This window comes from Balaenoptera musculus, chromosome 11 (assembly GCF_009873245.2).
Source record: "Balaenoptera musculus isolate JJ_BM4_2016_0621 chromosome 11, mBalMus1.pri.v3, whole genome shotgun sequence".
Lineage (NCBI taxonomy): Eukaryota > Metazoa > Chordata > Mammalia > Artiodactyla > Balaenopteridae > Balaenoptera > Balaenoptera musculus.
The window spans coordinates 47,467,582-47,483,953 of NC_045795.1; the positions used below are offsets into that span (position 1 = coordinate 47,467,582).

The 16,372-nt window shown below is 37.3% G+C and overlaps 2 protein-coding genes across 10 annotated transcripts in view; both read right to left on the reverse strand.

Moving 5' to 3' along the window:
• The window catches only part of NEK10 (NIMA related kinase 10), a 306,143-nt gene extending 302,062 nt beyond the window's left edge, over positions 1–4,081 (reverse strand). For both annotated transcript variants that reach the window (XM_036870615.1, XM_036870614.1), the window contains exons 1-2: positions 3,906–4,081; positions 1,048–1,150 (exon numbers count right to left, since the gene is read on the reverse strand). The gene's annotated coding sequence lies outside the window, so the exon portion shown is untranslated. The remainder of the gene's footprint in view (positions 1–1,047; positions 1,151–3,905) is intronic.
• A 2,990-nt stretch (positions 4,082–7,071) lies between these two features.
• The window catches only part of SLC4A7 (solute carrier family 4 member 7), a 115,067-nt gene continuing 105,766 nt past the window's right edge, over positions 7,072–16,372 (reverse strand). For 5 of the 8 annotated variants that reach the window (XM_036867800.1, XM_036867799.1, XM_036867798.1 and 2 more), the window contains 2 exons: positions 13,168–13,275; positions 7,072–11,234 (listed from right to left, as the gene is read on the reverse strand). In XM_036867800.1, coding sequence (XP_036723695.1) covers positions 11,153–11,234; positions 13,168–13,275 — 190 coding nt within the window. In that variant the 3' untranslated portion in view covers positions 7,072–11,152. Of the gene's footprint in view, positions 11,235–13,167; positions 13,276–15,237; positions 16,206–16,372 lie in introns of those variants that run through there. The other 3 variants (XM_036867801.1, XM_036867805.1, XM_036867802.1) reach the window with 2 other exon arrangements.

Sequence of the window (16,372 nt, forward strand, 5' to 3'; positions counted from 1 at the left end):
CACTTTTCTCAAATTAAGTAACAATTCCCTGTCATTTATGCAAAATACACTATATACTGGGTAACTTTTTCCTGATGGCCCAGGATCAATGTTATGGCTGCTGTGCTTTATCCATTCTGCCTCTTGTTTTTATTTCAATTTTTGTAGGAGGGTTTTTTAGTCTCTCTTCTAGATATGTGCCATTTGATTGTGATTTTGTCACTTTGACTCTCTTGAGGGTTGTGAAGCTAGACTCCCTGTCAACTGTAACTATTCCTAATACAAGACTGAATAAGCTCTGAGTTGAGCCACCCCTATGGACGTGAGTGCATGACCTTTATTATGACTGTTGCAGATTTCAGCTGAGATGAAGGGAAGTTTGACTTCTAGATATGAATGAGCAATCATTTTACCAAATGAAAAACCATCTATTTTATTCAGTGCTCATTTTCATGTTTTTTTTTAATCACACATGTCAGGCGGATATATGAGTACACATAGAGTTCACTTTCCTGTGGAAGACCAAGTCTCAAAAATGTAAGACTCATTTCCAAATCCAAGCCACATAACCTGTTCCCAAGGTGACACTTTCTATCCCCCCCATCCTGCTTTATTGTTATCTCTTAACTTATTTCTCTCCCCCAGGTAAAACATAACAGAAACAGCTAACATGTACCTGGCACTTCCTATGTACCTACCATAGTTCTAGGAAATTTGTCTCTACTGATTCATGTAATACTCACAACAACTTCACTGTATATGTAAGGAAATTGAGGTGCCGAGATGAAGCAACTTGGCAGACGCCCTGTGTCCAGCAGTGGCAGAGCTGGAATTTGAACCCATGAACCTAGCATGAGAGTGTGAATTCTATGGACTCTGGGCTACCACCCCTGGGATCCTGGGCTCTGAGGGCACAGGGACTTGGTCATGCTCCCTTCTGGATGCCCAGTAAACTTCTACCTCCTCTCCACCTCTCCAAGGGCTCCACTCAGTCCACTCTGACGCTGACCTCAAAGTCTGACCGGCTGAGACAGGCAGAGTGACATTCCAGGCCCTTCTTTCACTTACTTGAGACTTTACTGGTTACACTTTCTTTTGCCCCGCCTTTATCTGGCAGAGTGCCCTGGATCCATCAGACGGTCAATAAGTTGTCACTGAATGAGTCTCTTACCTGTATCAGAACAAAGTTTGTGATCAAGTAGTATAGTGTGACTGGGTAGCAGGATGATGTCCTAGAAACTGTACTTGACTGAATTAAAAGATTGATTTTTACCTTTTGTGAGCTGACCATGGAAATTTCACAATTCCAACCTTCAGTGTTTCTTTTACTTCTTTTTTAAGACTATTTTTTAGGGCAGTTTTAAGTTTACAACAAATTTGAGAGGAAGGTACAGAGATTTCCCATATACTCCCTACCCCTACACCTGCAGAGCCTCCCTCATTATCAAAATTACTTACCAGAATGGTACATTTATTACCAAGAATGAACCTACAGGGGCTTCCTTGGTGGCACAGTGGTTGAGAATCTGCCTGCCAATGCAGGGGACACGGGTTCGTGCCCTGGTCTGGGAAGATCCCACATGCCGCGGAGTAACTAGGCCCGTGAGCCACAGCTACTGAGCCTGCGCGTCTGGAGCCTGTGCTCCGCAACAAGAGAGGCCGCGACAGTGAGAGGCCCGCGCACCGCGATGGAGAGTGGCCCCCGCTCGCCGCAACTAGAGAAAGCCCTCCCACAGAAACGAAGACCCAACACAGCCATAAATAAATAAATAAATAAATAAATGAACCTACATTGACACATCATAATTACCCAATGTCCTAGGTTACCTTAGGGTTCACTCTTTGTGTTGTACATTCTGTAGGTTTGGACAAACATATAATGACGTATCCATCATTATAGTGTCACACAGAGTATTTTCACTGTCCTAAAAATCCTTGTGCTCTGCCTATTCATTTCTCCCCCAACCTCCGCTAACCCCTGACAACCACTGATCTTTTCACTGTCCCCAAAGTTTTACTCTTTCCAGAATGTCATGTAGTTGGAATCACACAGTATATAGCCTTTTCAGACTGACTTCTTTTCTTAGTAATATGCACTTAAGGTTCCCCCATGTCTTTTCATGGCTTGATAGTTAATTTCTTTTCAGCAATTCCATTGTCTGGATGTACCACAGCTAATTTATCCATTCACCCACTGAAGGACATCTTGGTTGTTTGCAGGTATTGGCAATTGTGAATAAAGCTGCTACAAACATCTGTGTGAATGTTTCTATTCTTTAGACATGTGAAAACTTATTAAGTATAAGGCACTGTGCACTTGATATGGGTTATACACATTTAGTCTTTAAAATAATCCTATGAGGTGGGGGTTATTATTAGTCCATTGTACAGATAACGAAGCCACAGATAAGCGGCCACAGAGCTAAAATGTTGGAGCCAGTATTCAAACCCACGCATGTCTGACTCAAAGCCTATCTCTTGCAAACTGCACTGTACTCTCTTTCCCATGTTAAACTTATGCCATATAACAACAGCTACCATTAAAATGATTATGGCATGAAATATAGACTGTGAATTGAAATAGTTTCCAAATCAAGGATCTTGAAATTAAAGTAAAACCTGGAAATTCAACATTCATCTTTAATAAGTGAAAGCTTTACTGGATGCTATGAAAAACAGTAACTTCTTGTTTTAGAGAATCATTCATTTAACCAGTATTTGTTGAGCCCCTGCTACTTGCAGGGTGCTATGATAGACACAACAAATGGTGAGGAAGACAAACCTGGCCTCTGCGCTCAGAGAGAGAGTCTAGAGGAGGAAGCAGAAAAGCAATTAGGCAACACGCAGAGAATGACTGGGGAGTGAGAGCAGGGTTGGGGAAGGTGCAAAAGTGGAGTCCATTGAAGGCAGTGTGAGCAACAGGTGACATCAGCACACACAGGAGAGAATGTGGCATGTTCTGGGAACAAAGATGGAACTGCTGATGGAAGGCCTAACTAAGAAGTGTGGATGAGGATGACAGTGAGTCTTGGCAGGAAGTGAAATGCCCTTATATATTTTTTAGAAAGATCAGTCTAACAATAGACGGAAAATGGATTAGATAGGGCCAAACTGCCATCAGGGAAGGTGGATGGGTGTTGAATTTAACTAAGAAACTGGTGGAAATTCTAATGTAGACAGAAGGGATTTAGTGATGTGGGAATTGATTTGACAGCTATTAAGAAGGTATAGCCTTGATAACCGGTGGAAATTTAGAAGAGGCAGTAAGTGTCAAAGATATTGTCCAGATGTGGTTTTTGTATCTTGGTGCCCAAGACAGGGAATCCAAGGGCGAGGCACTCTGTGGGAATGGGGAAGATGGTGTTTAGGGTTGCGCACGTGTGGAGTTAACTCGCGGTTGGGTTTTGGGGTCTGGTGCTTAGTGGAGCAGCCTAGGCTGGAGGTGGAGGTTTTCAAGTAATCAGCTGACATGTGGTGCCTGAAGGCATGGAACTGAACAGGCTCACTCACTTTGAGCAGAGAAGCAGAGGGACTGTCAGAGCAGCATCATAACATAAGGGGAAGGCAGAGAAGAGACGCTCATAAAGGGTTTTATGAAGGAGCCTCCGGAGTGTAGGAGCAGATTGGAAGAGACACACTCAGGCTTCCTGTAACCAGAATAAGTCCTTATGGAACTGAAAGGACCATCACGCATGGTTGATGGCACTTTCCCACCATCCATCCGCCAACACCAACCCATCCGCTATGAGACAGGCTCACAGTGACTCCCGCACGCCCGACAGCCCGCACTCTCTGCCCTGCCTCCTGCCGAGGGGAGCTCACTCCGAGACCTCGGGGCTGCTCCACAAGCACCTGAGGACATCTCCCTGGAGACCCTGCCTGAAACCGCGCGCCGGCAGAGGAACGCCCGCTCCGGCCCCACTCACCGCGCCCAAGGGAGGGCCCCTCCTTCAGGCCAAGCTCGAAATCGCCCTTCTCATCGTCTCTGCTACTGTCACGCTGCTCTGGATCGGGGGCCCGTCCTCCTCTCCCCTAGCCCGCGCCTGGTCCCCTCCACCTCGGGGACACTGTTGCCAGCAGCACCGTTGGTGCATCAATCCAATCCTCCTTCCGGCCACGAAACCGGCGCGTCCTCAGCCAATGGCGACACCTCTTCTTCCACCGGCAGGGCGCCCCAGCCAATCAGGGTTAGCCGTGCTGCGGCCCGCCGGCCTCGGGTTGCCGTAGCAACCGGAGACGCGCCGGGCCGGGCCGCAGCGCGCGCTGTGGGGTGGAGCTTGAGGGCCTCGCGGCGGCAGCCACCTCACCCCGACCTCGGGCTGCCTGCCAGCCAGGGTTTCCTAAACGCTGTCAGTTTTCCTGGACTCGGTGTGCCAACCTTCAGCATTTGAAATAAAATGGGTAGGAGAGAGAGCAGCTTCATTTTGGGGTGTTTAATTTCAAGAATTGCTATGGACTAAAAATCAGTTATCTTCCAAAGCAGATATTTAGTTTGAAAAGGATCAACGGTACCTGCTGAATAGCTTTCGTGTAACGTGGAGACAGTTTCAGCGACTCCGGCGTGAAAGTACGAGTGAGCTGTGTGGGACACCTGTCACTAGGTTGTTTTGTGGCATTGGGCAAGGCTCTTCACCTTTTGTGAAAGTCTGAAGCTTTTTTTTATTGAAAAAATTTTAATTTTACTAAAGCTTTAAAAAAAATACTCAACTTTACATTATGAAGCTTCAAAAAATGAAAAATATTGAGCGCTTATTTTGTGCCAGGGACTGTTCCAAACTACTCTTTCCTCGTTATTTCACCTACTCTTCACATCATCTGCTTTTTTTTTTTTTTTTTTTTTTTTTTTTGGCTGCGTTGGGTCTTCGTTGGTGTATCCGGGCTTTCTCTAGTTGCAGCGAGCGGGGGCTACTCTTCGTTGCAGTGCACGGGCTTCTCATTGCGGTGGCTTCTCTTGTTGCAGAGCACGGGCTCTAGGCGTGAGGACTTCAGTAGTTGAGGCACACAGGCTCAGTCGTTGTGGCTCGCGGGCGTAGTTGCTCTGCAGCAGGTGGGATCTTCCTGGACCAGGGCTCAAACCCGTGTCCCCTGCATTGGCAGGCGGAGTCCTATCCACTGCGCCACCAAGGAAGCTTCCATCTGGTTATTTTTCATCCTAGTTTAGAGTTGTAACATGGAGGCCCAACAGGGCAGAGCTGGTAAGTGATGGAGGCAGGGGAGAACCTAGAATTTCAATCCAGAGCCCAGCCTTAACCACCATGCTGTCTGTCCCCTGGACAATTTAATCTAGGACCTACTCAATCCCATCTTAATGTTGCTCCAAGTGCCCACAGGAATGTCAATTAGTGTGGTGATTCAATCTCCCAAAACCTGATTTAAAATGAATACCGTGAACCGCTTCCCTGATGTTTCTCTGCTTTGAATAATAATGAAAAGTAGGCCTAATGGAATAACAACACTTAGGTTTGAGTACTTGAAAATACATATTTAAAACTAAAACAGTAAGGTACCATTTTGGAAATACAGAAAGGTGAGAAGGAAGTCAAACTCAGGTGAATGGAGCAGAACTAATTATACTTCAGAGAACATAAAACCAGCAGAAATAATGTTACCGATCAAAACACAAAAAGTTGAGAGGGGAAGGCAGACTGATGCTGAGTAGAAAAAGTATTCTGTACAGACATTTTAAATATTATGCAGGAGACAAAATTACTCCTCTGAACTTTTCTTCATCAGAATATTGAATGTGCTTCCCACCTTTCTTCTTCTCCTCTCTTAAAATAAAATCTTAAACCAATGTTTTGGCCTTCCCTAAATGTAACTGAAAGTTGCAGAGGTGATTATGCGGCATGGGAGACACGGGGCTCTGCAGGAGAGGAGACCACACCCATCCAGGGCCCACACTGTACTCTGTAATGTGAGAAATATACACGACCCCAGAGGGGTCATGCCTGCATTAAGCTCATGGCTAATGTGGTAGGGTCCAAATCTGTAAAATCTGGTGTTTTTGAATATCCCTTTTACTATCTTGAGGTGAATCCACAGATAATGTAAATTACATACTTCGGAAGTAAAAGAGTGTAACGTGGTAACTATAACATAAGGAACAAATAAAATTAACTTAAATAGGTATTAAAGTAAATACTCAGAATCAACAAGAAGAAAAAAATAATTCCCCAAATTTCTAAAATACCCCTAGACCACTGGTCTAGGACAAAAAACAAAAACAAAAAGAGGGCATTTTAAAAACAGACACACTCTTGAGTGGAGGCAGAAGAATGATCTTACAGAACACAGCACAAGGCAGAGCACAATTTGAAGAAAATGCAGAACTTAAATTGAGCTTTGCAAGAATAGCAGAGAAACAGGAAGGAAGGTTTTCCAAACAATAGGAATGTTTTCATTAAAAGCATAGAGGTAGTGAGATAAAGGTCACAGAACTGATACTGGAGAGATCAGATATACCTTAAGGAGCAAGATCAAAGAAAAACTAGTGAGAAACTCGCTATTTCCCTTCTTCTTCCCGCCCCCAACCCCACAAAAATCTCAAAGTTCTGTTGATGGGAATAATAAATTGACAAATTCATTGTGGGATATCAGAAACTATACAGTGCAGAAAACACAGGAGGAAATTGTTACATACGTGCCTAATGGAAAACAAACCAAGGCCTGTCATTAGCTATTACTAAAAAAATTTCATAATGAAATTAGCCATTAAAAACAAAAAAGCCTTGAGTCTATGAAAGTTCAGTATTAACATGCTCATTACATATCGTGTAATGTGATGTGTGTTTATTACATATCCCACTGCAAAATTCTATTCTAAACAGATGTGTTTTAAAATAGGGAAAATAATGGACCAGCCTATCTTAAAGGGCTTTAATTTCAGTATTTCTTAACTATCAAAAAATCATTGTGAAACACACACTATTTTGTTTCATCTTCTTTTCTCACTGTTTCCTCTTTTCTGTCTTCTGCTTAGGAAAATTAGGAGGCAGGAAATAGAAATCACTTATTTTTCTCCATCCCCTATCAGTTCTCATAAGAAAGACATGCAGCTCTTCTAATATCAAAATAAAGACAATATTCAACAACTGATTCAGTAGACTTTTATTGATCTTTCAACTTCAATAACATCTCCAAAAATAGTTTTCTTCTAATATTATGAAACAGATTTGAAAAGCAGGATTATTCACATTATAGACTTGGTAGATACTTGTACTTCATATAGATGAAAAATATCACTTCTACATTTTAAATGTTTACTTTGGATTTTATTATAAAAGAAAATATTATCATTGTATAATTATAAAAGTCATAAAAATTAGAACTGTACTGTTATTATACCACACTATCAAATACTGCATAAATGAACAATAAAATTCAATTTCTATTTATTTAAATGTAGTAAACATTGGAAGAGAACCCCCCTACAAAAAAAAAAACTCTTAATATGAAAGTAACAAAAGAAAAGCCACAACACAAGAATCAATCAACGCACAAAAATCTGATTAAAAAAACAACTGTTAACAATTACTCTAAGTCAACTGTAGAAGTCAATATACACTAATTAAATTTTTTAAAATGATCTTTAGATGATTCCATTTCCAACTATGTTTTCCTATTATTGACACTCACATTACTTTTTGAAAAGTTAGAAAAGAACCAACTTTACATTAAAATTGCCAAATTTTGAAGTATGAACACTATTTTAAATTTTGGATGTCCTTAAACTCTTTAAGTTTACTTTCTAAAAAAATAAATAATTGTTGGACTAAACCAAAAGACAGTTCACATAGTTCTACTGCATATGATAACAATGATGTGATCTACATAAATAAATTTAAAACATTAAATTATTTAAACATTTTTGAATTACAATGTTATATTAATGGCTTACACATCCGAAATCTGAGCACTTTAAAACAGGATTCACATGTTACACTGTTGAGCACATTTACAGAACTGATATACATGATACAATCCTTTAAAAACAGCAAGCTCTGGTGTCATACCTCTGTTTCGGAAACCATTTTTCTTTTTACAGAATTTTGAACCTGCTTTTGCAAAAGGTAAAAGTTATAAAGCTATTATATATATACACAAACTTAAGGTATGTGGAAGAAACATTTTTTTTAGATGGAGAAAACGAAAGTTAGTAATTTTGAGTGGTAAAGAAATCTGCTTTATAAATACATGTGTTAGCACATAAAAAATTCTGTCCTACACATTTTATATGCTTGGCAAATATGAACAATGATATGCCACAGCTTTTTTAAACAACTTGAGAGATTTATGATTGACAACATCATTCACACAAGCACACTCACATATACAACACCCATTAGAAAGATCTTGTGCCTCACTTCGTATATCTAATATCATTAGAGAATATATAGCATCATCCTTTTATCATAAGGAAGTTATTAGTTCATTGTCTTCTCAAAAGCGGCAATTTTAGAGTGAAATAGCATTCAAGTGAAAGTGAATTTCAGATGGTCAACATGAGGATGTATTATAGTCCTTGTAAACAGATGTCTATAAATAAATAAAATAGGTGGAGGAAAGAATATCCTGAGGTGGCCCTGCGGCCAGGGTACTCAGTAGCACTGAGCTCCATCCTGGAAACCAAGGCATCTGAAAAAGTGCAGGGCTGTTTATATGAATTTATTTTATAAATGGAATATGCACAGGTTTAATTCTTTTTCACCTTGAGGTAAATCAGTACATAGCAATTACTACTGCTCATCTATACCTGTTTAAGGCAACATTTAAAAAGCAATATATGTAGTAAATTACATTTTTCACTGTCTTTCAAAGAATGCTATCCATGATTGTTATTTTTCAAAAATAGTAGAAAAATATTATAACCACATAAAACAAGCTATTACTAAAACATGAGTTACCTTTGCTTTTCAATGGAGTAGTCAATCAGATCATTTTGTAAGTCAAGTAGTCAAAAGAAAGCAGAAACTATTAACGATTAGAAACACAGTAAAAACACTGAGTGCAAAGCATTTTGCACATCATGGTTTTTCTGGCACTGGACAACTAGTATTCATAAATAAAATCACATAAACACTATGATCCCAGGTAGATTTCAGTTCAAATTTTAAAATTACTTCCCATAAAAAAGCACATTTGTTAACCCTGTGACATCCAGACACTAGGGAATGATGTAAGGAAATCCTCTTGTTCAGCTTCATCAGGGGAGATTACAAAATCATAGCAGCAAATACTGGGGTCTTTGGAAATGATTATGCTGCTATGAATAAAAAGGAATCACTTCAATGGAAGCTCATAAACACTAACAAGCACCGTGGGTAATACTCTCTCATCAAGTGCTGACAGCATCTCTCTTCTTTAGGCAGTACAAAATGGTGCCAGCTACATTTTCTAAAGAAAATCAGCTACATTTCCAACCTCCCATATGAGGCAGAAGTTGAATCCATTATTTTAACTAGAATCGGATCACGTGGTCTTAAATGTGGAAATTTTATTAGTTAAGTAGTTTAGAATGCATTGCTAGAATTGCTAAAATATCAGCTTTTGGCATTGCTCATGATCTTCTATAAGATCAATTCTTCATACTTTTGTACTTTAATTAAAAATGATTAAAGGAAGCATCAGAATTTCATTAAAATTTTCATCCTAACATTCATGTTATTATTTTCGATATTTCAGTGGCTTCTCAATACTCATTTGGTTTTTAGAAATCATCCTCTTGCCAAATCAGTTTCACAACCCCATTCATCCAGTCCTACAGGCTTAACAAGAACAACATTTATTTATTTCATATGGAGGTAAAAGTATATAAAAGATGACTAAAAAGATTTGCTAGAAGTTAAAAAGACAGCTCAGAAAAGCAAAATCTAAATAAAACATACAAACACAAACTAGGAAGAATGGCATCAATCTGAGCTATACATAATAGGTCTAAATTTCTTTTAAAATACAAATATGGCAGTGCTTTATATCAAAGATGTAAAATCTATCAACTGCTCTCAGATAATAAACCATAAATGCAAGTGAGCACCAACTATTTACATTAACAATTTACTCTATATTTGTTACCTTTTCAAATGTTTATATAATATTTAAGCATCATATCAATTAAAATAAATAAAATATTTTAAAATGAAATCTATTAAATATTACCTATACAACAGAAAGAACAACGTAAACAGAAAATGAAAGGTAATTCATAATAAAGTAATACTGATCATAAACCCACTTAAGAGAATTCTGACTCCTGATTATTTAGTCATACTACTTATAATAGAAAAATAATCAAGAACTTGAACCTGATACAAACTAAACCACATTTTAAGTAAAGGACAGCAAAGGCAGAGAATAGAGTGGGCATTTGGGGCTCTAACAGAGTACTAGGATTCAGAAAAAAATTTCTACAAAGGCAACAAAATTTAACTATTGTAAATTGGTATTTTATAGCTTTTAAAATTCATAAACTAATGAGTGGTATGGGAGTTAAATTATAAAATCACCTGCAGTTATACTTGTCTATCAGAATGGAGACCTAGATGTGGAGGTTTTAAAGTTTAAAATAAATTTCAAAAACATAAAGGTCAAAATTATAGTTCTTATCTAGAAAGTTTCCACTGTTCTACCTCTATAGCGAAAAAGTTCCCATCACCTGTGAAACATGATGGACATGTATGTAATGCAACACACACACAGCAGCCAGGATACGGCCCCATCTGTGCCCCACCACTGGCAGAGACGCCCTGTTCTTCCCACAAAGCCCTAGCAGAAAGGAAGTAATATGGGAACATTTCTAGCAACTCAATGAAAAAATTTAAATACGTATCACTTAAGGTTGGTACGGACTGCCACTGATGAACAAACAGATGTAAAGAAAAGTAGACTGAATGCATTTCCCCACATTTTTCTATTGAAGAACAGAAAAAAATTTTCCAACAGAAAAATAAATATTTGAGTAGTAAGAATCATGTACCTCACTTCTAAGAGACCATTTCATTATACACAGTCTCCATGGTGCTCCTAACAAACTTCAGACACTACTTCAAAAAACCCCGTAGTCATGCATAAATGGCATGACATACAATATTGTTATATATAGTGACATGAAATATTATATATACATACACATATATATGTATATATATATCTATAAATAATTCCTCTTGGTTCAATTCTATAATGAAGTTTCAGCATCCATGTATTTCTTTGTTGGTTCATCTTCAAAACTTATTTTCACACTTACAGGTTTTTCAGGGCTATTTAAAACAAAGAATGAGAATAAATAATTTTGAAGTGGTTAAATATTACATTCAAACATGGCCAACAGTAAATATCCATAAGAGCCTTCTGAGACAACTATTAATACCATAAACATACAACTTGCTATTACTATCTTACTGCTTTCTTTTCATATCAGTAAACTTAACTGGAAAGGCAAATATTAAAAAGTCTTAGCTTTTTAAAGATATTTCTGCCACTAAATTTCACATTTTTCTTACAACTGAAGAGGAGCTCCTTAAAATTGGTCAGTGTATGATGACTGTGCTTGACTTAATAGTTTTACTTTATATGTGAACAGTTGTAGCATTTGACTTTTATTTTACTGACAAATTCATTAAAAATTAATCTTTGTCAATATAAATAAGCATCAAATAATTTCCTGCAAAATGTAACAAATCTTATCTCCCCAAATCTGGTTCACAAATACAAGATCAAAATACAATTCTACATTTTTAAGTTAATATCAAATACAATGATTCCATGTATATGGATTTAACTGATTAACTGATTTAATTGTAACATGAATATCTGGGCTTTGAAAATTTTGCAAAAGATAGAAACACGCTATGGTTTGCTGCCTTCTCCAGACAAAACTGAAGGAAGATAACCCAAACATTTTTCTGTTCAATAATGTAACAAAACATTCCCTTTCTTCCCATGTGATTTTGAATTGAGGGGCAACCTGAATGAAAGGCAGAAGTATAAAAGACAAAATAATACTACTGTAAGGTCTTTCTATTTATCCTAACTATACTAACATTCTGGGCCAGGGGTGCTGACAAGGTGTGAAAAATTACTAAGAGTAAAAAGAGTATCTAGTGAAATTCTGGCTGCATGAAATAATCCAAAATGACAAAAAGTTTAACTTAAAAACTTTTGAGATCAAACATAGAAGTGAAGGAAACAGTCTAGCTTAGAGAATTAAAACTCAAGAAATGATGAGAGAAAACCAAAAGAGTTGATAACTGAGATTAAGTAGGAGCAAGGTTCTAAAAGGAGGTAGGGAAAGATATCTTGGAGAAAAACCTAATCAATCATTATCAAAAGACAGTTGCCAGAAAGACAATAACTAAACAGAAATAGCTATGTGATTGCTTGCCTGGAAAAGTTTTAATTTTTGACACCCAAGCAGAATATACTGACACCCAACACAGCATCTGGCACAAAGTGTACAACAAAAAAAATATTTGTTGACTATGAATGACTGAGTACTCTACAGGATAATACCTAACTTCTCCAGAGACCTAAGGGATCAATGTACTAATCATTATCAAGCCAGAATTCCTGAGGTTTAGGTCTTGAAGTGAGTGGGAAAGAAAGAAAAAAGGGTTATTACATAACAAGAAATATAAGGAAGGGGTTATGAAACAGTTGTGTAATACATGGTCCATTATAAAACTGAATGGCCTTTACACCCATGGATTAAATTTCTTACAAATATCTTCTAGGAAAATGTTTACCTCACCGAAGAAATAGTAGGCTGAAACAAAGCAAAACAAAAGAAAGTCTTTTTTTTTTGGACCATCAGAAAGCATGATTGAGGTAGTATTCTATTTTAGTATTCAATCCCTAGTAATTATCTTTCTTTATATGGTTTCTGATCTTTTATATATTTATTCCATATGTATATATTCATTTTTATTACAAAACAATTCTTTTTTGAAATAGGCAACTATAAATTTAAAAAATAACAAAACAATCAGCACCTATATCTGCTTCCAGTATACAGTGGAATGATGGATAGATGAAAGGAAGAAGGAAGAAAAAGAGGAAGAAAAAAAGGTTGGTTTTGTTAAGAGAATATAAATTATGTAAACTGAGTTAAATTTAATGGTTTTCCTGAATAGCTATCCATAAGTAAACTGAAAGTTGGCTACAGTTAGAAAATGCATAAATCATTACAGCTACCTCGTGTTAGATCTGGTTACTTTGGCATTCTCAGTATTCATGGACAGTGCCTTCCACTGTGCAGTTTTGGCCATTTCATCTGATATGTTAACAACTGAGGGATCAACACTGAAGAACAAATACACTTTCTGGTTAGTATTCAGTACTTGCAAAAGCATTAATATTGTCATTCCTATTATCTATATCATATTTGCTTTCATCAACTTAAAATTGAGAAAACTCTTTGTCATGCACTTAAACCGAGATCTAGCAAGATAGCAGTATTTTGGAGTTCTATTATAAAGGTCTCAAGGGGAATTGCATCTTTCTTTATAATCAAAACTAGCAATGAGACTAATTAAATTGGCAATGATGCCCAAAGGTGATTATCTTGGCTATAAGTATACTATTGAAATAACATAAAGGAATATATTAATGTGCTTATAAATATAAAAAGTGATACAGCCTCAAGTCAGTTAGAAAACTTTTATAATCTGCGCGAATTTCAATTGCAGCAAACAACTATCCAAAGTATGTAAAGAAAAATTACAATTAGGATTAAAAAAAATTTTTTTCATAGCTTTTAAAAATCATTAAAAAGAATTCTGGGAAATGGGACACTTTAAAATTAGAAATTAAAATACTTCAACAGATAACACACAAAAAAGGTTTATAAGTACTGCTTTTAGCTGGTATTACCATATCAGTAATATTTTTAGTATGAAGGTGTTACTATATAAAATTTATCAAAATCCAAATACTGTCCTTTCATTATAAGAAACAAATGTAACCATTCCATGTCTCTGTGAAATATTGCAAAAATTACCTCAAGACCCCAAATCCAATAATGAAGATATCCATAATAATTTTGGGCTCAAGGTTGTCAGTTTGGAGTAACATGAAAGTACTAGGAAGTTAACAGGAATATATTTGCAAGTCCTTTTTCTTCACCAAAAGGAAAACATTTCATGCAAACAAGCGACAAATACAAATGTCAAATGAGATGTTAAATTAACAATGTGCTGGCAGCCAGGTTATGACTAAAGAGCAGTCATCTGTTCACACTTTAAATCTGCATGTCGTTTATGATGTAAGACTGCAGTAAAGAGTGACGTGGCCACTGGAGACTCTCTAGGAATGGCTGCTTCACCAAGTGAAGTTTTTAAAAGTGCACAAATTTGAACACCCAAATTCACCATGGCAGAGCCATCCAACTTGAAACCCTGTCTACCCCAAGAAAACGTTTTTTTGCTCAGTTGCCAACTTCAAATAACTGAAGAGAGAAGTTCCTGAAGCACTTTCTAGCTTCTAAATGATCTTCTCTAAGCAAGAACTTTCCCGTTATAGAAATTGAGACCTTTTTTGAAGAAAGTATACATTTTGTTTTTCCCCAAAATAAAACTAGATGGGAAAAATTTTGTCTACATTAAATAAATTATTTTCATATTTTATAGGACTTTACAGTTTCCAGATGCTTTCATATGTTATCTCACTCCATTTTCATGGCAAGTAATCCAAAGCTACTTAAGATTTAAAATTCTGGCAAATAAACAGGTCAGCCAGTTCCTGGCATTCTGGATGTTCAAGTTTTAATCCAAATGACATTAATCATGGTTCACGTCATCATTTAAAAGACAAAAGTAAATATATATATACCCATTCTTTTTGTTAAATATTAGACAGTGTAAGCATGGACTCCATTTAAATTTGTCAAGATCCAAGTGTAATCACAGTGAGGAAGAGATAATGCAGGACCTGCAGAAATTAAGTGGCAAACAACCTCAGCAAACTGGTGAGTCACCAGTAACTATCACGGCAGTTCCTATACTCTTTTTTTTTTAAAGATTTTTTTAAATTTTTATTTATTTATTTATCTATTTATTTATGGCTGTGTTGGGTCTTCGTTTCTGTGCGAGGGCTTTCTCTAGTTGCGGCGAGCGGGGGCCACTCTTCATCGCGGTGTGCGGGCCTCTCACTATTGTGGCCTCTCTTGTTGCGGAGCACAGGCTCCAGACGCGCAGGCTCAGCAACTGTGGCTCACGGGCCCAGTCGCTCCGCGGCATGTGGGGTCTTCCCAGACCAGGGCTCGAACCCGTGTCCCCTGCATTGGCAGGCAGATTCTCAACCACTGCGCCACCAGGGAAGCCCCCCTATACTCTTTTTAGCAACAAAGTCAATACATTAATTCATTTAAGAAACATTGACAGAATCTAGAGAAGCAGAGCACTCTATTTGGATATATCAAAACGTCTATACTTGACATTTAATTTTAGGTATATACAAATTTGAGGGAAAATCATGAAAGGTGACAAAGAATAATACCAATGATAAAGGTGACAAAGAATAATACCAATGATAAAAGTTAATAATACCAATGATAAAAAGTATTAGAGAAAAATTACTTGTGAATTCATTTACCAAAACTAATAAACATGTACAAGTCCAAATGTGCCCTTATAAAAACTATAAAGATAAGTTAAAAATGAAAAAAGGTTGAAGCAAGATAATTAAATATCAACAAACATTTTCCATTAACTGGTCAAGGAAGGAACCTATATATATTCTAAAACGGATCTTTCTTCTATAAATGGCCAGTCATAAATAGAATAAATGTGTAGAAGAATCAGATGTGTACATAAATAATAGAGGTTTTTAATCTACAAAAAAGCTTACATTTCCCAACCTCTATATTTAGTTCTTAGATTCAAATATAAATCGCCAAAATCATACGTGATAAACTATATATGAAACAATAATTTTTCCCTAGTATGAGCCCTCACTGCCAATGGTCAAATCACACCTTTGGAAACCGCAGGAGAGTTCTAGGGCCTCTAAACATAGTCACATTGTCACAGGTTATCAAAAAATGGATTACAAATGTTTATTTTCCAGCATACACCAACCCCAGCCATAATGAAAGGCAGAACAAAAAAAAGCTGTACTACTGAGAGAATGGGACTATTCTACGACTGATTTTAAACGTCACTGAAACAGAAGGAGTGATGAACGACAAGACAATCTCTGCTTGGCATGGATGCCAAGGTCTCCTTCACTCCTTCCTGCAAGCGAGAAGGAGGATGAGCCAGTGACTTTCTTTTCCACCTGCAGAAGCCCTCCTTTAGCCCACATGTCAGATGCAGTATTTGTCATCTTTTAAAAAACAGGTAACATGACTTTAAAGAAACATTGCATGGCTTATTCATGCATCTGACATGTAAATGAAGCA